This window comes from Mastacembelus armatus, chromosome 3 (assembly GCF_900324485.2).
Source record: "Mastacembelus armatus chromosome 3, fMasArm1.2, whole genome shotgun sequence".
In the NCBI taxonomy this organism is placed as follows: domain Eukaryota; kingdom Metazoa; phylum Chordata; class Actinopteri; order Synbranchiformes; family Mastacembelidae; genus Mastacembelus; species Mastacembelus armatus.
The window spans coordinates 12277740-12305554 of NC_046635.1; the positions used below are offsets into that span (position 1 = coordinate 12277740).

The following is a 27815-nucleotide window of genomic DNA, read 5'->3' on the forward strand; positions in this document are numbered from 1 at the left end:
GGATGAAAACTGGAGTGACAACTTTGCTATTCTTAGATCCCTAACAGATGCACTTAACATACAGGTTCAATGCAGAAAACATTTATTTATCCATTACTGTTTTCAAACAATTTCTCATCACTGATGGCAAAAATCTTTTTCAAACCTTTGTAAAATGTTTAGCCTGAGAAAAGACATGATGGTCATCTTTTTAAATTAGTAGGTGCACATTGTCAGATGTTATTTATTTATTATTTGCTTTTAGATTGGAATAGATGACACTGTATTCTTATTGTAATGTACTATTTGGCACTCAGTGTGTGAGTATGTCATTATGAATGGGACTGTTGTTTCTGGCCATTGAGTTTTGAAGGCAGTAGATTCAAGGCCTTCAAACCTGGTAGCAATTCACAATGTTCAAGACTGACTTTGGACTGAGCCTCTCAGTGCTTGCCAATCATTATGGCACAAGACATTATCAGCACATTATCATGTGCTGAACATCTATTAATGTCCAATGACTGTTGTAATTGTCAAAGAAACTGTGCTATCCCTGTCTGTTATCAAAGCACTACTTCCTGTTTGTTACTGGTAGAGTATCATCCACACCTTTAACACCTGCTAATGAAAAACTGGCTAGATCATATCTGAAACAAATTTATATTATTCATCAATCCATCCATTGTCTACTACTCATCCTGGCACATCCAGGGTCGTAGCGGGGTTGGAGCCAATCCCAGCTGACAATTGAGTGAGAGGTCAGGTACACCCTGAAGAGCTTGCCGGTCCATCACAGGAAAATCTATATTATAAACTATCATTATTTGCTGTGTCTAACACTAAGACAATATTATCAATATTCTCTGTTAAACTATCATGGCAGAGCTTGTGAACTAAAAACTAGTTGCAGCAAAGACATATGGCAATATTTGATAAGTGTTCAATAAGAAGCACTTTGGGACAAGTATGTTTTACCTTTGTTCATTTACGCATCTGGGTTTTAAGGTGGAATGACAGGTTGTTTTTGTTTTGTTTTTCTTACTCTTTGGGCCGATTCCTGATATCAGTTATTTTGGGCCAACCCCTAAATCTCCCTACCACAGAAAGGGCAACCAAGGTCACTTGTTAGTCTAATATACCTCCAGAGTTCTTGCTCTTGTTACATGACGTGGATTACAGTTACAAACAGGATCAGAAAACAAATCAGAAAATCATATTCCACTAATCTCTCTCTCCCTCCGTTTGCTTGACCCCAGCGCCAAAAAAGACTCATACAAACAATTTACAATATATACAAATTAATGCAAATCAAATGTGTTTGTTTATTTTTTAGTGAAGAAACTCTCATTATGGAACTACAAGAAAGGGATAAACTTGGAAGGGGTTTTGTTTCCTACAGATGAAGATGCTTCATCACAGGAGTTCAGTCATTTTAAGAGAAGCGTCTTGATTGTTAGACTCGCTTTGCAATCTCTGAACTGCAATCACTAATCTGTGACAGAAATAAAAAGGGAGTACACTCTGAGTATAACAAAATTATGTTTTATGTTTTATTCAGTTGGTCCTTTTAGGGATTTAGGCCTAACAATTAAATTTACAAGGATTCTATCAGGTCAAACTAGATGAAGTGTTGCTTTCTTTGAAATCAAGTGTTCATGCAGTCCAAATAACATTAGTCTAGTCCAAATCTCAATGTGATCTCATTTTGAGACATGAGTATGTGAATGAAATAAAAAGTAATACAAGACCAAATTGTTTTAATCTTTAGTTTATGATGAAATATCTGCAAAGTTAACCTTCACCAGTGCCATTGTCATGTCTTCAACAGTGAATAGGAATACCATCTGAAAAGTAAATACATATGGGCTTTTTAAGGTTTGGCTGATTTTGAAATAGTGCAACATGAATCTTTATACAGGATGAATGTGGAGGATGACAGGTTGTGTTTCACTAAATGAGGAGGAGCACAGTAGGAATAAACACACCACTTAGCAATCACAGTGAACATCTGCTCTCTGTCACTGAGACACTGTAGCGATGCAAACCAGCCTCACTCTCTCCTCACACAGCTGTTGTCTGACAACAAACCCTCTTTGTCTCTCTCATAGATGAAAAATGGATCATCTAAAAATAACAGCGATCAATTTTTGAAACTGTTAAAGACATAGGAGCTATGTCACATCTGGCATAGTAGCAATAGACAATATTTTTACAGTATAAACAGGAATGTGAACAGAAACAACATTTTAATTTGTGCTAACAGCCCTGTAAAGCAGCTTGTAAAGTTGCTGTATGGCTAAAGGCTTTTTACATTTTACTGCCAAAGTAAATCTGAACCCCGTCATACAGTTACTGATAATGATGAAGCTCAACTCTTTTCTGCAGCATTCATGGAAAAGTAAAAGGAACAAAATATCAAGATGAAAATAGAACTGTGAAGATGTAATTCAACCAAACTATGAAGAGCTGAGTTCAAATAAATTGCCCTGAGAGATATAAATATGCTTGCTTATAAAATACCAATTAACTACTGCAGTTAATGTTTGAAAAAAAATCCATACATTTCTTATTTTAATCAGCAAGAATAATTAACAGAAGATACACAACTGGGAAATCTGGGAGAGGAAGGAAACAATGAATCAAACTTCTGGTTGTGTGTTAAAACAATGGTTTAAGTGCTACATCATATTGTAGAAATGGCTTAGGCTCTCTGTATGGAAAAATGAAACTCACCGGAGTACAAAAGAGCAATCATAAATCTTTTAGCGTGGCAGGGGTTTTTGATTCACAAACAACCACAACCAATTAACCTCTGACACCTGGCCTAAATTGGAATGTCAGTCTGGGAAATATTGTGGTTTAATTCCTGCTCTGCTTTTATAGATCAAATAGTAAATCATATTAGATAGGCTCAGATTTATTGTCCAAGTACTTTGATCTTTGGGTTAGTCTTCTTAAAATGCTAATCAGTTTAACTCTTCTGCTTTTCTTCAGCTGTTCAGAGAGGAACTGAAGTAATGAACTGGGACTCACTGCCTCTGCTGTACATGTGTCTTATGTCTGATAGCACATAGGAAGCTACCTTTACTTTGACAAATAAATCAGTTTAACGTTTTTGTCAGTCAGTTATTTAATGGTGTGATTCTTGGTAATTCAAATGTAGACTCATTCTTCTTCTTTTCCTTTCAGCTGCTCCCTTCAGGGGTCGCCACAGCGAATCATCTGTCTCCATTTAACCCTATCCTCTGTATCCTCCTCACCCACACCAACTATCCTCATGTCCTCCTTCACTACATCTAAGAACCTCCTCTTTGGGCTTCCTCTAGGCCTCCTTCCTGGCAGCTCTAACCTCAGCATCCTTTTACCAATGTATTCACTGTCCCTGCTCTGAACATGTCCAAACCATCTCAATCTGGCTTCCCTGGCCTTTTTCTCCAAAACATCTAACATGAGCTGTCCCTCTGATGTCCTCATTCCTGATCCTATCCATCCTCGTCACTCCCAGAGAGAACCTCAACATCTTCAGCTCTGCTACCTCCAGCTCTGCCTCCTGTCTTTTTCTCAGTGCCACTGTCTCTAAACCATACAACATTGCTGGTCTCACCACTGTCTTGTCCACCTTTCCTTTCATTCTTACTGACACTCTTTTGTCACACATCACACCTGACACTTTCCTCCACCCGTTCCAACCTGCTTGCACACGTCTCTTCACTTCTTTTCCACACTCTCCGTTGCTCTGGACTGTTGACCCTAGGTACTTAAAATCCTCCACCTTCTTCACCTCTACTCCCTGTAACCTCACTGTTCTACTTGAGTCCCTCTCATTTACACACATCCCTGTCCTTGATCACCCTAATCTGCTGCATATCCTTCCCATCTCTGTCTCTCTGCCTCGCCAACTTGTACAAATCCACCTCTCCCTCCTTAGTGTCCAACCTATCATACAAATTCTCATACGCCCTTTGGCCTTTGCCACCTCTACCTTCACTTTATGCTGCATCTCCCTGTACCCCCATCTGTCCTCTTCTGTCCTCAGTGTCCCACTTCTTCTTAGCTAACCTTTTCCTCTTATCACACTCCTGAACTTCCTCATTCCACCACCAAGTCCCTTATCTGCTTTCCTCTTTCCAGATGACACACCAAGTACCCTGCTACCTGTCTCCCTGATCACTTTAGCTGTAGCTGTCTAGTCATCTGGAAGAACCTCCTGACCTCCCAGAGCCTGTTTCAGCTCCTCCCTGAAAGCCACACAACACTTCCTTTTTCAACTTCCACCACTTGGTCATCTGCTCTGCCCTTGTCCTCTTCATCTTCTTCACCACCAGAGTCATCCTACACACCAACATCCTATGCTGTCTGGCTACACTCTCCCCAACCACTACTTTGCAGTCACTGATCTCTTTCAGGTTGTAACGTCTGCACAAGATGTAATCAACTTGTGTGCTCCTGCCTCCACTCTTATATGCTCCTCCCTTTTCTGGAAAAATGTGTTCACTACAGCCATTCCCATTCTTTTTGAGAAGTCTACCACCATCTGTCCTTCTGCATTCCTGTCCTGTATACCATACTTACCCATCACTTCCTCGTCACCTCTGTTTCCCTCACCAACATGTCCGTTGAAGTCTGGATACCCTGAATCACCTCATCCATCTCCCTCCAGAATTTCTCCTTCTCTTCTAACTCACATCCTACCTGTGGGGCATTAACCACGGACAACATTCAACATCACACCTTCAACTTCCAACTTCAGACTCATCACCCATTCTGACACTCTCTTCACCTCCAGAACATTCCTAGCAAAATCCTCCTTCAGGATAACTCCTACTCCATTCCTCTTTTCATCCACACCATCATAAAACAGCTTGAACCCTGCTCCTAATCTATAGGCCTTGCTACCTTTCCACCTGGTCTCCTGAACGCACAAGATAGCCACCTTTCTTCTCTCCATCATACCAGCCAACTCTCTAGTTTTCCCTGACAAAATCCCTACTCTGTCCTACACTCCTGCCCTTCCTCTTCTCTCTCTGCCCATGAACACACCTTCCTCCTCTCCTTCTTTGACCAACAGTAGTCCAATTTCCACTGGCAACCTGTAGGTCAACAGCACCAGTGGCGGTCGTTGTTAACCCGGGCCGCAACCAATCAAGTATGGAAGTCATATTTGTGATTCGCATGTTTGGCTTAAATTTTACGTCGGATGCCCTCCCTGACACAACCCTCTGCATTTACCCGGACTTGGCAACGGCACATGAAGACACTGGATTTTGCCCCCTGTGGTTGCATTCAAATGTGGAGTCATTGTGTTTTGATTATAGCCCTAATCCACAAAATCTCCTTGCACAGCAAACCATTGTCAAAAAGTGTTTAACATGACAATGTTCACAATCAGATTTTCTTTGCAGATGCCTGCAAGAACACAATATGTAAAAACTGTTATTTGAGGAAGGATTTAGTGTTTAACAAGTGTTTTATTTCATGTTTCTGTGCAGTATAATTTCTATATGGTAGACTGGACAGGGACAAAAATGATTAAACTGCTTCAACACACACACAGCTGGGTCACTGTCACAAAACAGAAACCATTCATTTGAAAAGATTGTTGACATTGACAATGACCTTTCATGAGCATAGCATATTTACCTGAGCTAAAGTTACTAAAACACTTCAGAGTCATTTCAGATCATTTATGCAGACCATTTCATATGACAGTTGTTGAAATTTTTAAAATGTATTTTTAAAAAAGTATTTTTTTTCAAATTTTTCATCATTATATAGATTTTAATTAAAAATCATAAATATTATACTTCTACAATTTATAATTTATGATACTACACAAGTGATAACCATATATACTGTATATATGAAACATTCACAGATCCAGATAACACCCTTAACACATTTACCTCCTATATGATCCCTTGTGGAAATAAAAACATACTGCACATCCCCTGTGGCTAGAGACCTACATTATTGGTGTTAATAATTTAGCAGCCATGGGTAATAATAAAAGTTCACAGTGATTTATTTCACAGTGAGGAATGCTGAATCCCAGAACTCCTATAAAATCCAGCTTGGTGTTTTCATGGCGCGAAGAGCTACACATATACAATCATATACTCTCATATACAATCAACATTTTTGCTTGTTATGTCCTAGATTTAGAGTTATCAAAACAAACTTTATTAATAAATGCAAATTTTTTACATTTACAGTGTCATTATAAAGAAGGTGAAATTTCTATTAATGTCACAAAATGTGCTGGTTCACAGAATACAGTGTAATATCACAACATAATGACAAATGACAAAATACATTGTGAAAGTCAGTGCCAAACATGAGCAATTTCAGATTTTATGTAGGCTGACCATATAATACGATGGTATATTCTTCTGGACAGTTGGATAAAAGACATATATTAAAGGTGTTTTTTTATATGGAAGACATGAAATGCAGCCCAGGGTGATGTGAGCTGCTCTGGGTCACACACAATCACTTGTATGAGAATGAATACGAATGTTGTGCAAATTCATGAAGCAATGTTTGTGTGTAACAAGGTGGAGATGAATGCCTCTTAGTAGGTTTATGGTTATTCATACTGAAAAACCTTGTATTGGATACCGGAAAAATTATGAAAGAATAGAATTTGAATAATGCCACAGTATTTTTATTCCTTGTTTCCTTGTCTTTTATTACTAAAATTTGACTTTGCAATGCACAATGATAGACAGATACTTAGCAAGCTTGAATCATATAGAAGTAAGGTAATGGATGTCTTAAAGAAATATTTCCTTTGAGATCTACAACCTAAATGTCAATTATTTTCTGCTGACAGTACATGTGTGTCTGCATGTTTTTCTGTAATGGTAGAAGAGTCTAAAATATTAATCTGGTATGGTTAAACCCGACTGGCCTCTGCTCAAAGCCAACAGCTTGCACTTTGAGCTTGCTGTGTTATTTTCTGTCCGAAATGAAAATATGATGGAGCCAAAGCTTTAAATGTACAGCTGCCAAAACAGTAAGTGTGTGAAGCTGTTGCATGTTTGTTGCATCACACATGTTTTCCCACTGTTTGGCAGCTTGATTTGGTCCCATATGGCCTGCAATGGGTTTAGTTTAATTTGATTAATTTGTTTCATTGCTTGTAATCACAGGGACTGATTTCACTGGGCATTGTTTCTCCTCTACAGTTTGTTAGAAAAATCCTAATAAATTGCTGAGACTTTAACTGTTTGTCAGTGTTTAATATACATTAGGTTCTTGCCCTCTGTCTCTTCCAGTCTGTCTCATTGTCTCTCACTCTTTGCTTGACAAAACATCAATAAATCTGCTCATCTGTTGAATTGAATCGACTCAATAAAAGAGTTTTCCTGAATGGAGTATAGGGGCAGAGAGCACAAATCAGGCCCCAGGGACTCTTGTTGTTGGCTTTCAATATGTGCACATGTAACTGGGTTATAAGTGATTTAATGTTATAATTACACAAAATAATGTTCAACTTCAAGCATAACATACTTGGGTATTAAGACCTCCAATCCGCTAGGGATCGCACTTGAGTTGAATGTTTGTTCTTCTTCGGTTAAAAGCTAAGCTGTATTGATCTAACTCTCTGCAAAGTGAATGTGTATTTCCAAACATGTCAAACTATTCCTTTCAATGTGTGTGTATGAACATTTTTTCTCAGCCTTACTGAAAAAAACTCTCTGCTCACCAGCACAGCCTTTTTTGACTTAAACCTCCTCATCAAGGCATTCACATTATTTTTTTCTCTTGTAGATCCATGAAAATATAGCCTCACAGGTTCACTATTGCATCATGAAGACAAATAATCTCTTGTCTCAGGTGACATTATTACTCATGGTGGAGTTGATTTTACAGTTGGGATATATACTCTCAGGATGCATAGCATCTTCATTGTTCCCAGGGAACCACATCATCCGTCCTGCATAAGTCAGGCACAGAGACACCTTTTTCCTGCTCGGCATTCTACAAACCAAAAAAACAAAACAAAACAGCTATCATGTAAAAGGAGCTTTCGAGAATAACAGCAGCCTCATCTGTGAAATGCCATATGGTGATGTGTGTGCCACATTGTGAGTTCAGCTAGCTCAGCAAGAGGCCCTTGTGGTGAGATTGTGTATGTTATTTGCTTCATGCACAGAACAACATCTTAAGGTGCTTATCTGTACCAGTGTGCTACAGAGCTACACAAATACACTGAAACTTACACTCTGCCTTGTCTGTTTTCAGCATAGCTTTTTTGACTTTTAGCAGGTCCAGCAGTTTCTATCTGACGCTCACACTATAGTTCCATGTTCCACAATGTGCAGCTGATAAAAATGGCTGATTACTGCGATGACGTACACTGTCACTCTAATTTACACAAATCATATTCTGCTACTTCGACTGCTGCTCAACCGTAATAACGCCAGAGCAAAAGCCTCTGGCAGTAACCCACAAAGCCTAATTTAATCTAGATGCACACTTCCTCACAAATAATCCTACACTGTGGTATTTATTCCTGCCAACATAGATGCTGTTGTCTCAGTGGTGTTGCATCAGTGAGGAAGACTTCTGGTGTCCTTCATTATCAGTGGTCTATTTCAACTGTTAATCATTAACTGCATGATGACAAGCTACAGAAGTAAGGCTAAGGTTTGGTAGTGAAGAAGCACACATAAACATGCCTGTCTTGAGTGGCTGTGTAGCTGATGACCGGACATGACAGCATCCTGGCTCACTGTATTGTCTACAGAGGCCTGACCACTTAGAAAAGTGATTGTCTGCTAAATTGTGTCCTGGTGGTTGTTGAGTAGTTGGATTATTATAAAATTTTGTGATTTCCTGACTTTTCCTCCAGCGCCTCCATGAGATTATGAGAAAAAAATATCTCAACCACTATACCTGTCCATCATCTATAACACTTAGCATTTTAGACTATAAAAACACTATCCAGTTGGTGGAATGGATTATGTGTTTAAAATTTATTAGATCCAAAACACAGCATGGTGGTTTGTAATACTCACAGACAGGATTCACAACTATGGAAGGTTATGAAGGTTGGTTCACAGTAGCAATACAGTGTCCATGTATGTACATGATTGGCTGGATGAGATCACAGTGAACTACGGAAAACATCTAACCAAATCCATTTTTTCTACACAATGAAGGGCTCACACAGTGTGAATGTCAGTGTGAATGCAGCCTAAGGGGCGCACAGGAAACCAAGTTTAAACCTTTTCTGAAAGACTTCATAAATCCAGAGTGAAATGCCAGCTGTCATAGAGATGGGGGGAGCTGTGGTACTGTTAAATATAGGCATAACAGCACACATCTCAGCCTGTACTGGAAGGTATTTGGACTCAGCCTTGTTTCCAAAGCTATCCAACAAACCAACAAGAAATTCTAATAAATCTGTTTGTGTGGCAGTGTAGTGTGTTGGGTTATCTCCTGAGATTTTTTGAGTGAAGGGATATTTTCTTTCTTTCCTTCAATGAACCTGCCAGAGTCTTTAGATTTCTGATTATTACTAGCAAGGGATATGTTGGGTTTTTTGTTTTTGTAAAGTGCCTTGAGATGATTTGTATTGTGATTGGGCGCTATACAAATAAAATTGAATTGAATTGAATTGATTCAACTCCTTCACCTCCAAATTCTCCAGCCATGTCCTGCAGCCCCTCGATTCACAGTCCCCTCTGCCTTCCCTGCAACTGTACATCTCACTTCAACTCCTAGTTAATGGTCACCTTATTCGGCCGTAATTCTGCCTGACTTGTTACTCTCCTTAAATCTTGTCAGTTCTGCATTTGCAGCAAAAAAAAAAAGAAAGAAAGAAAAACCCTCTGTATCCAGCTGTCAACTATGTCAATAAACCAAGCCACATCTGGAGGTCTGCAAACTGGGGCTGGGTCAAAGCTCAGTTGATCTTAGCAGAGAGCAATGCCAGTAAATATTTCAGGAGAATAAATGAGTAATAAGAGGTAGCATGTTGTATTACCATCCCTCTGACCTCTCTTATTTGTAAACACATATCTCTAATCTCTACTACTTTCTGCATATCAGGCGTATGTAATGTGCCAGATGATTGTGTTCTGTTGGTTGATCAGAAATCAGACTGAGGAAAAGAGACAGAGCCATACCCACATGACGAAGCTTAAGCAGTGCATGCCAATATCAGTGGGGCAGCTGCTGTCCTGTGTTTAGCTACAAAAACACCACACAAACAAACACACACACACACACACGCACACACACTAGTAGTGTTTTGACTTGTATTTCAGAGATTTATTTTGTGAAACATCATTTCTTATTTTATAAAACTGGTTTGTAAATTAAACTTTACATCATCATCATCATCATCATAATCAGTGATTCTTGTTAGCTATAAGTATTGGCAATTATCAGCAACTGACTTTTTTCATTGGATAAGGAGAAATGAGCAAGAGGCTGCATGTTGGCAGAGGCAAAGGTTGTGCTGCTGCATTTGATACATTTGTGTTATTTAGAAGACACTAATGTTTAATTTAATAGGTTTCTGCCTTTGCATTATTCTCAAACACAAAAGGTTTCTTAACAGATACACACAACACAGCATCACCAAAGTCAAACCATTCACATTATTTCTGCCTTGCACTTACGATTTGAAAGAAAAAAATTAATGTTGGCTCTTTAAACAAAGTTCATTCCTTTGGATTAATGTCAGTGTCTGTAAGGAAAGGACCAGGACGCCTATCCTTGGAGGCTGTATTACAGCATGACAGAACAACTTTAAGTTTCAGAAACAATGGAAACATAAGCTTTTCTTCAGTAGATGCAAAATGGATGCAAGAATGGGTAACTGTGACACATTTACACAGACGAGAAACGGTTGAAACTTTCAGTCTCTTTCCTTTGGAAAAAGTAATGGTGACCAGTGACTTTCACTGTGTCGAGCAGGACAAATGTGGTGAAACAGCAGCTAACACTGGCAGTACCAATCATCCATAACACAGGCCATTAACCTACAGATTGAACCTGCAGACACTAGTTTATCTGTTTTTAAATGAGATATGTCTGTACTCTGTCTTTTAATAGGTTATCACTTTAATATATTCTAAACGTTTTATTATGCATAAACAAAAGCAGGATTTGTGTACTTAATCCTGCATAGTCATGAGCAACACCAAAAATGTTTCACCTATCCATCCATTCTCTAAACTGCTGAAATCAATCCCAGCTGACACTGGGTGAGATGTGGGGTACACCCTGGGCAGATCACCAGTCAATCACAGGGCTGACACATGTGGAGACATACAAACACTCACATTCACACGTACGGGGCACATTAGAGTCACCAGTTAACCTCAGCACAACCTGCATGTCTTTGTACTGTGAAAAAAAAAACAAACATAGTACCTGGAGAAAACCCACATTAAGCTATTTTATCTAAATTTGTATCTAAAATTGTATAATACAGCAGTAACAGGACTACGTAATTATCCACAATCTGCAATCCAAAAATGTGCAAAGACTGGCATGTAAAGTCAACACCACAGCCTTGCTATGGACTGGTTTAAATTCATTCTCTATATGCACCTGCCTTTGTTTACATGTGTATCACATGTCTGCTCGGTGTAGGTGTTTGTAACTACATTTCACTTTGAAAGGTGATTAGAAGTCCATTAACATCTTTTTCCCCTTATCCATGATTATTGTCACATCCCACACCTCGCCATTTACAGTGGGAGTTCATATAAATATAAATATATCCCCCTCCACTCGGTTTGTTTCCCCTCTCTGTGAACACACAGAGAAATAAAACAGAGACGACACAGCTCTGCAGGGAGAAGATAAAGTGTCTTCTTCTGCATCCTCTCCATCTAATCCCCCCACTGCCCCTCCTTCCACCACAGCATCCATCCATCACAGCAGCTTGTGGGGACCAAACTGTAGTGGTGGATGCACCACAGTAGCAGGGGATGATGCAAAAAAGATAACATACTGCTCATTTGCAAAAGGCTGTCCATGATTTAGTATCCATGCAACAGCACTTCCGCTGCTGGAGTCAGCCTTTGACTGGCCAAGGAGACTGAGTGTCCCTCTGACCTCAACAGAGCAGGAAGAATGATGTAGAGTGTGAAAGGTTGCAGGAGGAAGGGAATGAAAGTAAAACAGAAGAATGGATAAGGGGTGTGGTCTCATCTGTAAGTGAAGTCAGATAGGTATAGAATCAGACAGCAGATAGCTGAATGAGTGTTTGGGGGAAAATGTGGTCTTTAACTGGCGCAGGACCTGCATGTCACTGTGCATTTTTATTGTTTTGAGTTCCTCCTCCTTCCACCTCTTAGACTGGATATTTAATCTATTCAGGCTTTATTAGCATAAGTTACAGTACAGAGGATGGAAAGAGACAAGACCAGGGAGCCAGCAGAGGGCCCCTCTGCAGGGTAAACCGTCCACTGTGATTCTCTCCACTTGGGAGCAGCAGGAGTGGATGATGTGTAATGACGGTGCCATCAACAAATGACAGGAGAGATAGGAGAACGGTTCATTGTAACGCATATGCGCAGCCCAGGACAGCATTCCTCCCCCTCCTCCTCCTCCTCTAGTAATCTGCCTCCATCTGTAGCTGCCTGCAGCCTCTTTGCCGTGGAGGCGCCTCCGTGTGGCGGGCAGGAGAAGCGCGGGCGCCGCGGGGGGTTTAAAAGCGCCGACTGAGGAGAAGCTGCCACAGTACCAAGGAGCTCTACACCGGGAAAAGTTTACCTCCAACTATTACAGTCGACCTAACGCAGGGAGAAACAGCAGAGATGGCTACTGAAGCGCCGCAGCTGTCGCACCTGCACCTGGCTGAGCTCACCGCAGCGCAGTTCATCGACATCTGGAAACATTTTGACGCAGACGGTCAGTGAAGAGAGCGAGTTTAATACGTCCATAAAGTAGGATTTATTAAATGATTCAAATCGAATTGTAATAATTGTAATTGAAACGTCTAATAAAAATTACGTGTTTAATTTTCTTTTTTACAACTTAGCTTTCAGTTAGAATTAAGTATTTTCTGTTTTCCAAGATTCCCCAGAAGCGCCTGTTTGCTAATGAAATCAGCAACATAAAAATATTACAAGTTTGATATAGCCTGTATTCACTGGAACGCATCTGAAAAGAAGTCCAGCTACATATAAAATACCTGTAATTTCAGTTTACCTGAATTTTTAAAAATACTTCGTGGGTGTGTGCGTGTGTGTGTTGTGAGAGTTTAGTGCTCTCATATGTGTCCTCTAACATCCTGGGAGTGTTACATTTGCTGTGGTGCCAGAGGATCCAATGTTTTCAGATCATATGCTGAGAGAAATGAAGTAAGACTCTGGCAGAGGTAAGTTCTAGAGAAGGGGCTAGAAACGGAGTGAGAGAGGGATGAGAATGAGACTAGGAGAGACAGCAGGGGCGTGGATAAAGGGAGGAAAGGGGGGAGCACAGAAGTGAGAGAATGAAAATGTAAGAGAGGAGACTGGAGTTTGCTGGGAGGAGCTTCTGACTCCCTAGAGCTTACTGGAAATAAACTGGAGGGATGGATGGATGTGTGTGTGCCTGTCTTTCTATGGATGATTGGACACTTTTTTAGTTGGAAATCATCCTTGAAGGATATTGGTACTATATGTGGTGAGGACCTTTTGAAAGGTTACGGTTATAATCAGGTTTTGTCAGGATCTGTGTTTTGAGTTCCTGTTTTGTGCTTTTATTTTGTAGGTTCCTTTAGGATTTGTTTTTTTTTCTGTCTTTTTCCACTTTACTTTGACCCAATTAGTTGATTGTTTTCACCTGTGCCTCGTTTGTGTTCTTCCCTTCATGTACCTCTGTTCAGTCTCAGTTCTTTGCCAGGTCATTTGTTTGCCTACCATTGTCTGCCCAATATGTGTTTGTTCTGCCTTTACTGCCAGATCTGCTGTCCTTGCCTTTTGTTCTCCTGGGTTTAAGTTAAGTTATCTGCCTCTGTTTGTATATGTTTTTCACCATGTCTCGTCTTCTTGTTTTGCTCCCTGGTGTTCATGTTTAGTCCCCTTTGTTCATGGCTCGTCTCCCTAGTGTTCATGTTTGCCTCGTTCATGTCTTAGTCTTGTCATGTGTCTCCTGCTTTGTCCCTTTAGTCTGTGTGCTTGTTTCCCTGGAGTCTGGTGTGTCCCCGAGGTGTGTGTGACCCCAGACCTATGACCCTTGCTTGTTTGTTTGTGTGAGTCTGGTGTGTCCCCGAGGTGTGTGTGACCCCAGACCTATGACCCTTGCTTGTTTGTTTGTGTGAGTCTGGTGTGTCCCCGAGGTGTGTGTGACCCCAGACCTATGACCCTTGCTTGTTTGTTTTGTGTGAGTCTGGTGTGTCCCTGAGGTGTGAGTGACCCCAGACCTTCGACCCTTGTCCGTTTGTGTGGAGTCTGGTGTGTCCCCGAGGTGTGTGTGACCCAGACGTTTGCCCCCCTGAATTTGTTCCCTTGTAGTCTGATGTGTTCCCTGAATATGTGTGATTTTGACCCTCCTGTCTCGTCCCCTTGACTCGTGTTGTCTTGACCCTTGGCCTATGTACCCATGTCCCTTTAGTTTCCTGTGTTCATGTTTTGGCTTTCTTTGAGTTCTGTTCTAAATAAAGTTTCGTTTTGAACTTGATGTACCAGAGTGGGCGTAATCCTTGGTCCGACTTCTGACCCCCCCAGCACCAACCCTGACAGGTTTAGGTGAGGGTTAGGGTTGGGCATTTAATTGTGATGGTTAAGGTTAGGGATTTGTATCAGTGAAATTCCTTATAAGACAAGCATGAGTTGAGGTTGAGACAGGTGTGTGTTGAAGGGTTCTTATATTAAAGGGTCTTCCTCTCTGTCATCACCAAGTGCTTGCTCTCGAGGGATTTATTGAATTTTTATGTGAAGATGCTGATGATTTTATTGTGATTTGGTGCTATACAAATACATCAAATTGAACAGATTTGAACTGAGGTGTGTGTACTGGTAGTAAAAAAGTAAAAGCACTCATTGAACAGGCAGACGGACATGTTATTGTTATATTATATGATAATGTCTTTCTATTATTACTGATGAATTGAAAGTAAAAGCAGCCAGTTAATCCTGCAGTTGGTTATTAAGAACTGAAACCACTAATCCATTACATGTTTGGATTTTTTACTGTTGGTCAGACCAGTAGTAGAGTAGCTGTACCAATCTCTGTATACAGTCGCACTCTAGCCACCCATCCCTGGCAGCCAAGCTGCAGAGGAGCATTGTCATCGTTCTGCTCAGTATGAGCCCCTCCTGTTTTAGTGGTTTTTATGTTACATATTCATCTGAAGGATTCTTTTCTGAAGCCATTCACAAATAGTCCTGACCTCTGTTGTTAAACCCTTTTTAAAACCCTGTCCAAAAAAACTTACAATTTATTTTCATCTAAATGCACAGGATGACCATATAGAACTATCACCCAAATCTTTCACAAAGCAGCCTCATTGCCAACAATCGATGTTGGTTTGTTTCCTTAACCCTTAAGTGGATTTCATGCCTATATCCAAACTCTAACCTTGACCGTGGTCCTGATAAAACAGTGCCCACCCTGCTGATGGGGGCACCAAATCAGAAAACATCTGTGGATCTTTTTGAAAGTTGATGGAAATTGAGCTAGTTGCAGACTTTTAGTCTGAAGGCCAAATTGATTATTCAGATTTAGGCTGTTAGACTATTCAGGGATGGCAGAGTTTTATAAACCACTTATCTTAAAACAGCTCAAATTTAAAATTTAACAGCTCAAAATTGAAATGTAACATCATCTAATGCCATCATTAATACAGAAATCACTGTGCTGTACCTCACAGTATTTAGTTACTGCTTGGTTCATCAGATCTGGACAGTAACTCAATTGGTTAAAAGACCAGTCATTTATACTTGTGCAGTCAATCGGTCTTACAAAAAATGACTGGTTCAGGAGAATAGAGCCTTGTACCACATGATAGACAGAATCTTATTCAACTTAAACACACAAGCAAACACAGATTTTTCTGACCACTCACTGTGAAACTGTCACTTTTTCATGGTGGGTTGTTGTTGGCTAACGTAGCATTGTGGCAGCAACCAGAGATGCTCACAAGTCATTTTTGGAAGTCAAGTCTCAAGTCTCTGGTCACAACTGCAAGTCAAGTCTCAAGTCTTTGGTCACAAGTTCAAGTCAAGTCTCAGGTCTTTGGTCAGAAGTTCAAGTCAAGTCTCAAGTCTTCGGTCACAGCTGCAAATGAAGTCTCAAGTCTCTGGTCACAACTGCAAGTCAAGTCTCAAGTCTTGTCACAGCTGCAAGTCAAGTCTCACGTCTTTGGTCACAAGATCAAGTCAAGTCTCAGGTCTTTGGTCACAAGTTCAAGTCAAGTCTGAAGTCTCTGGTCACAGCTGCAAGTGAAGTCTCAAGTCTCTGGTCGCAATGAACAATGCTTATAGCATGCTGTACAGACTGCAAAGCTCTACAAATCTAGTAACAAGCTAACATTAGATAGCCAGTGTTGAGCTAAACCAAGTGTCGACTGACTAATCTGTCCGGGTGCGTTTTGAGGTGCCTGATGAAATTAGATGTGGCCAGTCCAGCGTCTTTATTTTTACACTATACTCTTTGCATGTTGCTGTTCCTTTGTTTAGGCTTTGTATGAAGTTATAATAACCTGATTTGATAACAAAGTGGATCGTACTTACCAGGACATTGGACATGTTTACGACACTAATTCAATTTACTGCAGTTTCAAGTTAAGCATCAAGTTACTGTGCGACTTAAGTGCGACACGAGTCTAAGTCGCAGACTCTAGTCCCTATCTTTGGCAGCAACAGGCTGTTTTCTTGAGTACAGCTACAGAGCATCAGTGACTGGCTGAACTTCCATTTTGGCTGCAGTCCATTTTCAAAGGAAAAGTATATTTAAAGAATAAAGCATGTTTTTGTCTTACAATTATATGAATAAATTCAACTTATTCAACTGAAGAGTGATATTGCAGCATGTAGTGCAGCTTGTGGGGCATGTTGCCGTGGTCTGTTTGGCTCTTTTTTGTAGTTTCAGTCGTTATGAGTTAGGCAGATACCTATTGTTTTCAAAGTATCACTGAGCAATCAGCATTTGATCTGTAAAATGTACTGAGAGAGAGGGGGCTGCATCTGCTCAGTGTAGTGTGCAGTGGTGTGCTCCATGTGGCAGCTGAGGTTTGTATTGCAACTAAACTCTGGCAGCGAGTACCAGTGTACTGAAAACACAGTTACTTATATTTATTACAAGTCATGGGATTTGAATACACTCATTCTTCATAGATTATTTGTGTTTTGCCCATTGTATGTAATCACCTGTTTCAGTTAAGTATTAGATTGTGTAACAGAAAAACTCACTACTAGATTAGACTGGTTATGTCATTTGTCAGGTGAGAAGGTTAGTTAAGAACTTAATTTAGACAATGAATTGAAGTCTAGATTTCTGTTGAGGTAAACAACATACCAATTGTAGGTCCTTCAGTACAAACTGGGACTTGAGAGTAAAGATTTGTTCTTCATCCAGTTATCTGATCATTAGTTACCTGCATAGTAGAAAATTGATATCAGAGATCTCAAACACATTCAGATTCACAAACACACAAATATTTCCTTTAGCTGAATATGTGTCTTGGTCTAAGGTGCTACTCAGCTCTGTGCTGACACTGTTATGCGCAATAAGTATCTAGTCCTCTTCTTGCATGCATACTTGATATGCCTAAACCCCACTCTGCAGACCCAGCTGTAACAAGCCAACCAAGCATGGAGGATGCTGCACTCAGTAACTTTACTGTCACTGTGTGTAATGTTGAGTGAATGTTACTGAGCCCTCCATGGCCGCAAGGTAGAAAAATATTTCTGTTGGAGCGTTGTTAAATTTATATGAATTTTAGTGAAGATATGATAATATGTCTTGAACACACATGTTTTATCTGCGTTGACCTAGGGATGTCATTGTCTGTCCCGCAGTTGGTCCATCACCTGACTCAGCTGCTACTGGATGCATTGATAAGGAATTTAATATACATATTCATGTCCCCTAAAGACTATAATAACTTTAGTGATCATTACATATAGCACCTCATCAGGTCAGATATTACTAATTAGTTACTAAGTTAGTACTACAAAGTAGTTACTTTGTAGTAGACTTTCCTGACTCTCAGTTCATTCTTAAGTTGCTTTTGCCTGCAGCTATTTCTGCAGTGAGTTTTTGATGTCTCATCTTGAAAATCAGTGCTGTGTTACATACTTTCTGCGTTTGGTATTTTAAAAATCACTTCACTAAAAAAATGTTTGTGCACAGAGCAATGGCTAATAGTCAGGTGTTTCATTCTCTCATCTATGTTGCTCACTAATATCATTTTGTGCTGAAAAACACCTGCAGCCCTGTTATTTAAGATAAGATGAAATAAGATAAGATAATATAATTTGATATAATTTGTCCCACACTGTGGAAATTTGCATCGTCACTGCAGCAAGTAAAGCTCAAGATAAAAAAATAAGAGCAAAATAGAAATATACATATATATATATATATACATAGTTCATATATTTTTTAATGAAAATATCTTATATCATTTTTGTGTATATATAAAATTCACCAAACAGTTAAAACTACTATCAATAGAACCATCGTGGGCATGTTAGCATGCTGATACTAGCATGTAGCTCTTTGATTATTAATGACAGTAAATGTGTCCAGACTTTTTGTCCACTTTTTTTCTCATGCTAATCTAATAATAACTCAGTGATGCTAAGGAAGACTAAGTGGTTGATATTTGAATGATTAAAGTGAAACTGAACTATAAATGAATAACAGTTTATGTTGATGTTTTGCTGTGTCGTGTTTCCACATCCAGAGCTTTATGCTCCAAAGCACAGATGGTGACATGGAGCACCTATCAAAGGCAGTGTGCAAATGATGCTGGACAGGGAGCAGGGAGGAAGAAGGGGGCAGGGAGGGAGAAAATGATAGGAAAGGAAAGAAGATGAGAGGATAAGAGATTAAGAGATGGCATTGCAGACTGAATCTCTGTGTTTGGTTCTGTACATCCATGTTTTAATCTGAATTGAAATAATTTTATTAACATATTTTTGTGCACTCAAAGGCACAATCCCTCAACCCCCTGCTTGAACTGTAGGCAGATGGACTCATTCTTATGATTAAAAAGAGAATGCTGAATGTCCTAGGCTATATCTTACCCCTTGACTTGCAGGCAAACCAGTGGAATATATTATTGCATTAAATTATCCCTGGACATGTGACTGTCATAAGAAGTACAAATCCAGACACAGGGACAGAATGCCCCAATAAGCATCAATCTGACTGCCCGCTTTCATCCTCTTAGGCAAGAAAACACTCATTATACTGCTTACACTCCAACTGCACTGGACCCTTGTGGTGTTTTTCTTTCTACTGCAGCATAATCACTGAATTTCCACAATCTTTGCCACAGATAAATGCCAATTTGGCATGACATCTGAATGTGAATTCAAAACATAATCTGTAGACCTGAGCTTGTTGTGTCCGCCATGCCTTCAGTGCATCAAAGTGAGCTTTCAATTAAAAGTTTTCAGTTGTGTAGAGATGATACAACATGTTTCCTAGTCTTCCAGAGCCATAGACTTCACTTAGGGCATGGATATTGATGACTCAGAATTGTATAAATAACTTCAATCTTCAATCACAAACATCTAGAAACTGGACTACAGGCTATAGCACTTGAAGTTTAGTTACTGTTCCAAAATTTAAAGACCCCCAGTGACTTTTAATCTTTCATCAGCATCTTAGTCTTTAATTCAACTTTTAAACAGTCAACAAAGCTTCAGGCGACTTAAAAGTTTCATAACATCATTTGTGCCAAACTAATTTATCTCCTCTGTTGCTCCACAGGAAACGGTTACATCGAGGGAAAGGAGCTGGAGAACTTTTTTAAAGAGCTGGAAACTGCGAGACGAGGAGCAGGCGCAGTGAGCATAAGCACATCACTAAACCCTTTTGAAAAAAGTGTTGGTTATAGGTGATGAGTGAATACAAAGTAATATGTCACATGTTGTCTTGAGTATATATTTAAATGAAAGCCTGCATTCTGTTTGATTTGTCATGGCAGGATCCTTCACACGCTGTGTTCAAAGAAAAGATGAAGGAGTTCATGGCCAATTTTGACAAGAATGCCGATGGCAGAATTGAGTTGTCAGAGGTGAGAAAAAAAGAAACACTGCTACCCCTGAAGCATTGAACAGTAACCTATTGGTTAAGATGCATACAGCACATCCACAACTTTCTATGGTCAACTCTAGCCTTTGGTACATATCATCCCTCTTTCTCTTTCTCTGTTTTTCTTGTCTGTCTGCTCATTAATAAAGTCAATATAGTAACAGTTAAAGCTTATATTTGTAATGTTTCCTTTTTTATTGGTATAGATTTGAATAATTGACATAATTATACATCTCTATATCTTCCACTCTGCAGTTGGCTCAAATTCTGCCCACAGAGGAAAACTTCCTGCTCTGTTTCAGAGAGTTTGTGGGATCCAGTGCTGAGTTCATGGCAGTAAGTGTGTATTATGTACTCATGATACAGTGTAACTAAATATATTAGATATATATATATAGCAGATCTGTCAAGCTCTCAACCCTCACCCAACCTGATTTAGTTCAATGATGATAAAGAATTTGGATTTGAATAAGTCCTATTCTTCGTCCTTTTCTGTTAGAGATCTATATTTTGCAAAGTTGTCAAACCAATAAACGTCACTGTGAATGGTCAGATTTGCCCACAAAAATGTTTCAGTCTAATAGTGCCATTGCTATTCAGTTCGTCCAGTGGGAGGTGTTCATCTATGATTGCTTTTGGTTCCCTGCCAAGTTAAGATGCATGTTTTGTGTGGAAACAGTTCAATTAGGGTGCAAAATGTTCATTTAGGGCCTGGATACTCAGATATATGAGAATGCTACATATCGTAATGGAAAGTGCATTATGCCTGACATTTAAATGTTTAAACTCATTTATGTAAGTTCTCTCCAGGTGTTTTGATGACTAGTTGGAATCAAAAATTTGAAATTTATTCAAATTAAAGTTCATATTATCCCTAAATTTGCATTGTAAGTTGCTAACATTTACTGTGGTTAGTGCACAGTTACTACAGTATATTTAAAGGCACACTGTATGTAAAATTCAGTTTTAAATAACTTTTAGATAACTTTAGAGAAGGCAGATCATTTAAATATAACATATTGTATTGACTATCTTTTATATCTATCTAATACTATTGTATTGACAACAAAACAACACAATATCCGGATGCCTGAAGGATCACAGCCTGTCTAATTTGGTTGCATAATGTTGAAAAATTAGAGAGAAAACATGGAGCCAACAAACCTCTGGTCCACTGTGGTTGAATGTAACCCACACATCTGGACACTCTGGTGTACTCTGGTTGGGGAGGGTTTTCAGTGGTGTAATGTTCAGGCTGCACTGCGTTTAAGCTATTCTCAGAAAGCCATACATTATGAATGGACCGCAGCTTTCTGGAGGGGGGTAGGAATCCATCTTTGATAAGGGCTAAGACAAATTCTATATTTAAGCAATTTCAGATCATGTCCTTGCTGCCACTGGTTTTATTGTTGTCGTCTTCAACTGAAAAGTCAAGTTTGTATTTTTCACTTGTGAAGTATTCTGAAAGCTTCTGCAACAATATAAATCTTCTCCCACAGGCCTGGAGAAAGTATGACACTGACCGTAGTGGATACATTGAGGCAAATGAACTGAAGGTAAAGCACAATAGTCCCCAAGTTTGCAATAAAGCCTTGCTGCTCTGAGAGAAATGCAGCACTGTCTGCAAAATACAGCCTTTAGGCATAATAATTACAGTGGGTACAATATATGACGCTGATATTTGAGGCATTTTTAAAAATTGTTTTGGTTTGTTATTCATAAGTGTTTGTTATTTTCATAATTTGTAAGCATACAGTATCCTTTCAAAACAAAAGAGACAGTAGTTAACAAGCAATTGAAATATGTACAAATAATGAATATCTAAGTAATAATTATTGTAGACAAACCAGACCTTAGCTTCTGTGTTGCACTAGTTGAATAATGCCTTGACTGAGGGAGCTTCTGTCAACCTGCACATGTATGTTACACTTTTTTTGCAAATACTCCACGTTTTAACCCATGAGTGCTGTACACGGACTCATTCATTCATTTTCACCCTTACTGTTAACTTCCCTTCACAGATGATAAGATAAGATAAGATGAACTTCACTTGTGCGGTGCATGACTATCACAGTTTTCTCGCTCTCCAGGGGTTCCTGTCTGACCTGCTGAAGAAGGCTAACAGAAAGTATGATGACAAGAAGCTCAATGAGTACACACAAACGATTGTGAGTATCGATTTTTTGGACTTACTTGCAACCATTTCTTTCATATCGTCTAACATAATACTGTTGGGGGATTTCAATATCCGCATGCACAGTACAACAAGTTCACTTACAAAAGATTTCATATCCTGTTTGGACAGTTTTGGTTTGCAGCAGTATTCAGACTCTCCCACACGCTCCAAAGGACATATTCTGGACCTCATCTGTTGTACTGGTGTCGCCCCATTGTACTGTACAGGACATTCACTGATCATAGACCAGTTTCATTCAGCATTACCCTCCCGTCATACAAAAATAATCTGACCCGCTGTATCACCTTCAGAAATATTAAGAACATTGATTTATCAACGCTTGCATTAATAATCTCCCCACCATAGATACGTCAACTTCCACAAAGGACCTGGTATCTCATTATGACAACGGATGTTCTTTATTATTTATCTCCTACCTCTCAGCAATATTTTCAGGAAATATAACATTCAATTCCACTACTACGTGGATGACACCCAGCTCAATTTCTCCTCCAAGCCTACTACTACATCCCTTTTAGATTGTTTAAATGTAATCAAGGTTTAGTTGACACACAATTTTCTCAAATTTAATAACAATAAAATTTTTCCCTATTGGTACCAAATCTACAATCTCTAAATTTAACAGCTTCTCATTATCTATTGATAACTCTATTGTCAGACCCTCCCCACAGGTCAAGAGTCTGGGTGTCATCCTCGACAGCACTCTCTCCTTTACAGCACATGTAAACAACATCACCTGATCTACCTATCTTCATCTCTGCAGTATCCACCGCCTTAGTCCTTCACTCACCCCCCACAGCAATGTCATACTAGTCAATGCTCTTGAAACATCTCGTCTTGATTATTGCAACTCCCTTCTCTATGGTCTATCTCACAAATCTCTCCAATAAACTCCAACTCGTCCAGAACTCAGCCGCCCGCATCATATCCACTAGATCCAACACATAACACCTGTCCTTAAGAAGCCTCTTGAGGGTCCTGTAAGAGGCCTATAAATAAAATGTTATTATTTTTATGCAGAGAATGTGTTTTTTTCTTCACTGTGCTTCCGCAAACTCAGAATTGGAACTGCATGACTATATTATTTGTTTTTTATATAAGCATTACAGTAATGCCTACATTTGTACTTACAACCCATAAGTTGAGAATATGCACCTCTAATACTGTTACAGAATAATTGTTGAAATATGTTGTATTAAATATACAATATGCTGTAATTTTTAAATAAAACTTTAACTCCAGCTGCTCAGTAATTCTAAGAATTAAGATGAAATTTGGCCAGTTTGAGTGTAACGTTATCTATACTTAACATCATCAACAGCCTTCATTTAAAATGTTTGGCTAATATCTATTGTTACTGACATAAGGCTTGAATTTTGATACTGTGAACATCCTACACCTCACCTGTAGTGCTGACACATCACTGTTCTGACCACCACTTACAGTAACTGCTGCAATTTAAACTCCTGACATGTAATACATTTGCCTATGTACAGTACATGATGACATTTATTTACAGAGTCCAGATAAATTCCATGTTAATCTTCTTGCTGTGCAGCTAAGGATGTTTGATCTCAATGGAGATGGCAAGCTAGGCCTGTCTGAGATGGCAAGGTGAGTGCAACTTTTGTTTATTTCTCTGTCCATTTTAAAATGTTTTTCAAATTATGCTGATGAGATAAGATTTTTTTTGTGTTTTATTGTAGACTCTTGCCAGTCCAGGAAAATTTCCTGCTGAAGTTTGAGGTGAGATATTCACAAACACACTTATTTCCTTAAAAGTAAAAGCAGACATCATTTTATTCACTGGATATTTGGAAAAGTAGGCCACAATTCCACATTATTAGTTTCTACAGGAAGATTATTTGTCATCAAAATAAGAATGGACATGTGGGACACTGACACAGATTAATGTTTACTTACATTAAGTACTTCAGGATTTAAATTTTAGCTGTTTTTCAAAACATACTGCTATGATGTATGTAGGGGCTGCTTCAATCTTCCATCAAACTGACTTGATAAATGAAAAAGTTAAATTCAAATCTTTTCAATCTAAAATTTTTTTTTTTTTTCACAGTTTCATATATATTATTGCCGAAAAACATTTTTGGGATATCACATAGCTGCTATCTGTACCATTTTGATGCCTCAAAATACAACATTTGTAGCACAATGTTAGTCTACACTGCCACATGCAATTTGTCACGTATGTTCCCATACGTGTATGCTGGCTTGTGAGAGGAGATCAACAGTTCTCTTCTGACAGAGGATTATTCTGTGTGATCAGGATTAACTCAACTCTAGTCCCAGTTATCATAATCTGCATGGATTAATATCAGTTCTGGATCTGGTGGGGCTTTTACTGCTCTCTAGAAACACACATCAGTTTCTAACAGTCTTTACTATTGTCTCTCTTTTACACAGGGCATCAGGCTCACAGTCAAAGAGTTTGACTCCCTCTTCACCCTCTATGATAAGGTGAAAACTGCGTATTTCTCTGTCTTTGCTGCAGTATCCATCCATCTTTGCATCCATTTTCTATACTACCTATCCTGGAACATTCAGGGTCATGGAGGGAGGGTACAGGGGACTGGAGCCCATCCCAGGTGACCTTGGGCAAGATGTGCAGTACACCCTGGACAGATCACCAGTCTATCACAAGGCTGACACACAGAGACAAACAAACACACATTCACAGCTGCAGGCCAACAGTTGTCTTTGACTGTATGTCATTTGACTGTGGTAGGAAAGTGGAGAACCTGGAGAAAACCCACACAGACGTGGGGAGAATATGCAAACTCAACATAGAAAGACCCCTGATTTAAGTAGGATTTGAACCCAGAACCTTCTTGTTCATAGAGTATTTGTATTATTTAATGTGTGTGTCTTTCTCTAGGTCACAATGTGTAAACCTGGGTGTATAACCATTCTAGTGCTTCTCTGGGGTTGTTCTTGAGTTAAAGGGGGCATATGATGGAAAACTGACTTTTTTCACATAGATTTGTGTGTTTGCTGTGCCTAGCACACCCAGTGTTGTTCTTGTACGCCGACCTAGTCAGAAACTGATTTGTAATTGATAGCAAATCATAGCATGATAATCTGGCTATAATAAGATGTCAGTGTTGTAAGGATTAAACCAGCTAAATATCAGCATCTTAGCACTGTCACTGAGCTTGTGTTTGCATGCTGAAGTTAGCATTTAGCACACAGCTGGCATGGGTAGTGGTCTTGTTTTTATATTCTGTACTTGCAGGAAAATCTGTTAGATCTGTATAATTCAGACTAAATTTGTTGTCTCTTTCACCAGGATGGTAATGGGTACATTGATGAGCAGGAGCTGGATGCTTTACTGAAGGACCTCTGTGACAAGAACAAAATGGTAATGAATAGTTAGCATATTGATTGCTCAGTTCATGTTACTTTTCTACTTGCCAAATATAGAGCTAAGACTCAACAGCTGTATACAGCACATGGACCCTGCATTTTAGACAACTTGAGTCCACTGACTGTGACTTTTCTACTGATAACCCTCTGTATGTTGGCAGGATGTGGATTCAGAGGGACAGGAGGAGTACAAGAAAAGCATCATGGCTTTATCTGATGGTGGGAAACTGTACCGCACTGAGCTGGAGATCGTCCTCTGCCGAGACTCCCTGCTGTGACCTCCCTGCCTGGGACCACGTCATACTCCTTCATTGCTTCCCCCTTTCCTTCCTCCTGATGTAACCTGATGCATGTTTGATCCTTAAACTCACTACACCACTTAAAGTGAAAACAAAAGTGCTCCTGAAAGCACCAAATCGCCGCCCATACTGTTTTAGCTTTATGGCCCTCTGAGGGCTATTTAAAATTTTTATTTTACATGCAGGTCCATAGTGTGACAACTATGGCAAAAGGTAGACTAATATATGCATAGGTATTTATTTGACTTTCCATTTTTAATATGCATTTGTATTTTTACATTAATTTAATATCTATCTTCCTCTCCCTCTGAACTTAAAATATTTCTTTTCAGTAGGGTCTGTTCTTTTCTTTTATTTATTTCTATTTAATTTGATATGATCTTTGATGAGACTTGTACTGTTCTATTAAAGATACCGAGAGAATAAATAAATATAACATGACAACTTTGGTCCAATTATTCACTTAAATTATATTTTCATGAACATGAAGTTACACCACAGTTAAACCTCAGGTATCAGAGCTGTCATTTCAGCTGTGTCACTGCTGCTGCTGTGAAAGCTTTGTTTAGTGTTTTCTCTGAGCGACATGTAAAAAAAACTTATTTTACCCCTGACTGTTGTGTGGTTCCTGTGAAGAATACAAGAAGTGAATGTTTTCTCTAGAGTGCTTCCCTTTCTAATCTCCTGGAAACATGATGTGAGATGTAGAAAAAGCTTGTGCTGCTCCATTTTTAATAGCAGGCAGTCAACAAAGCATGTGGAGCACTTTGAGATGAAGGGTGCAGAATAGAACAAGATGAGAGAGCAGAGCCAACAAAAATAAGACACAGTGTTTGGTTCAGTCTTGTCTACATGTTTTCCAAATGTGACATAACAGCAGCAAAAATACAGCACAGCAAAACTTAAATGTAAAATTGAAATGTGTCTTTCTCAGTCGGATGTCTGTGCCAGAGCCGCCACACCTCACCAGACAAAACATATTTTCCTGTAGTACTAGTTATATTTGCCTAAATAATATCTGTACAAGAGTATATGTTCACAATAGATTTTCTAAGCATTATTTAACATCATTAGTTGAAATAACCAAAGGTAGTTCTTTGTTTTTTTTGTCCCAGTTTTCTTTCCTGTTTCTTTCTGAAGGTAAATACACACCCCCATATTTCAGCATTATGGAACAGTCGACCTTCCATCAATTAATCATCAACTCTTTCATCTTTAATTAGACACACTATCTTTAAAGCACAATCCTTCACACGCACCATGATTGCAGACACACGCACACAAACGCACACACACTCAAAAACAATACACCACTTAGCTCTTTATAGCAAATGTTCAGTTTAATATGTGGGTGCACATGCAGACAGGAATACACAAGGGCACTCGGTGAAATACAGCGCTGTAGTGAAAGCTGTTAACTGCTGACAACAAGGAAAATGACAATTATATCCGCTCTGATTCCTTCACACACTCTGTCCCACTCAGTGAGAGGAATGAGACATGGAAGCAGACAGATGAGATTCCCTCTGTTATTTACCCTCAGTACAGCTGGACACACATGCACGCACGCGCGCGCGCACACACACACACACACGCACACATACACACAAACAGTTTAATCATTTCTTGATACAGTGTTAATTAATTTAAAAGCAGACATTATGTTTCCCAGATATCAGGCAATTTATAACAATAATGGGGCTTACTCATGTTACTGTAGTTTCATCTGCACTGAA

At 39.2% G+C, this 27815-nt stretch overlaps 1 protein-coding gene across 2 annotated transcripts; it reads left to right on the top strand.

Moving 5' to 3' along the window:
* Positions 1 to 12713: 12713 nt before the first annotated feature.
* LOC113138076 (calretinin) lies at positions 12714 to 26058 on the top strand. Of its 2 annotated transcripts, none has more exons than XM_026320207.1 (11): positions 12714 to 12858; positions 19876 to 19952; positions 20093 to 20182; positions 20455 to 20535; positions 21699 to 21755; positions 22290 to 22367; positions 23955 to 24010; positions 24103 to 24142; positions 24821 to 24874; positions 25704 to 25775; positions 25942 to 26058. In XM_026320207.1, exons 1-11 carry the CDS (start codon positions 12765 to 12767, stop codon positions 26056 to 26058), a joined length of 816 nt encoding a protein of 271 aa, XP_026175992.1. In that variant the 5' UTR covers positions 12714 to 12764. The 2 variants fall into 2 exon arrangements, with proteins under 2 accessions (XP_026175992.1, XP_026175993.1); XM_026320208.1 differs by having other exon boundaries at positions 25963 to 26058.
* The last annotated feature ends 1757 nt before the right edge of the window (positions 26059 to 27815 follow it).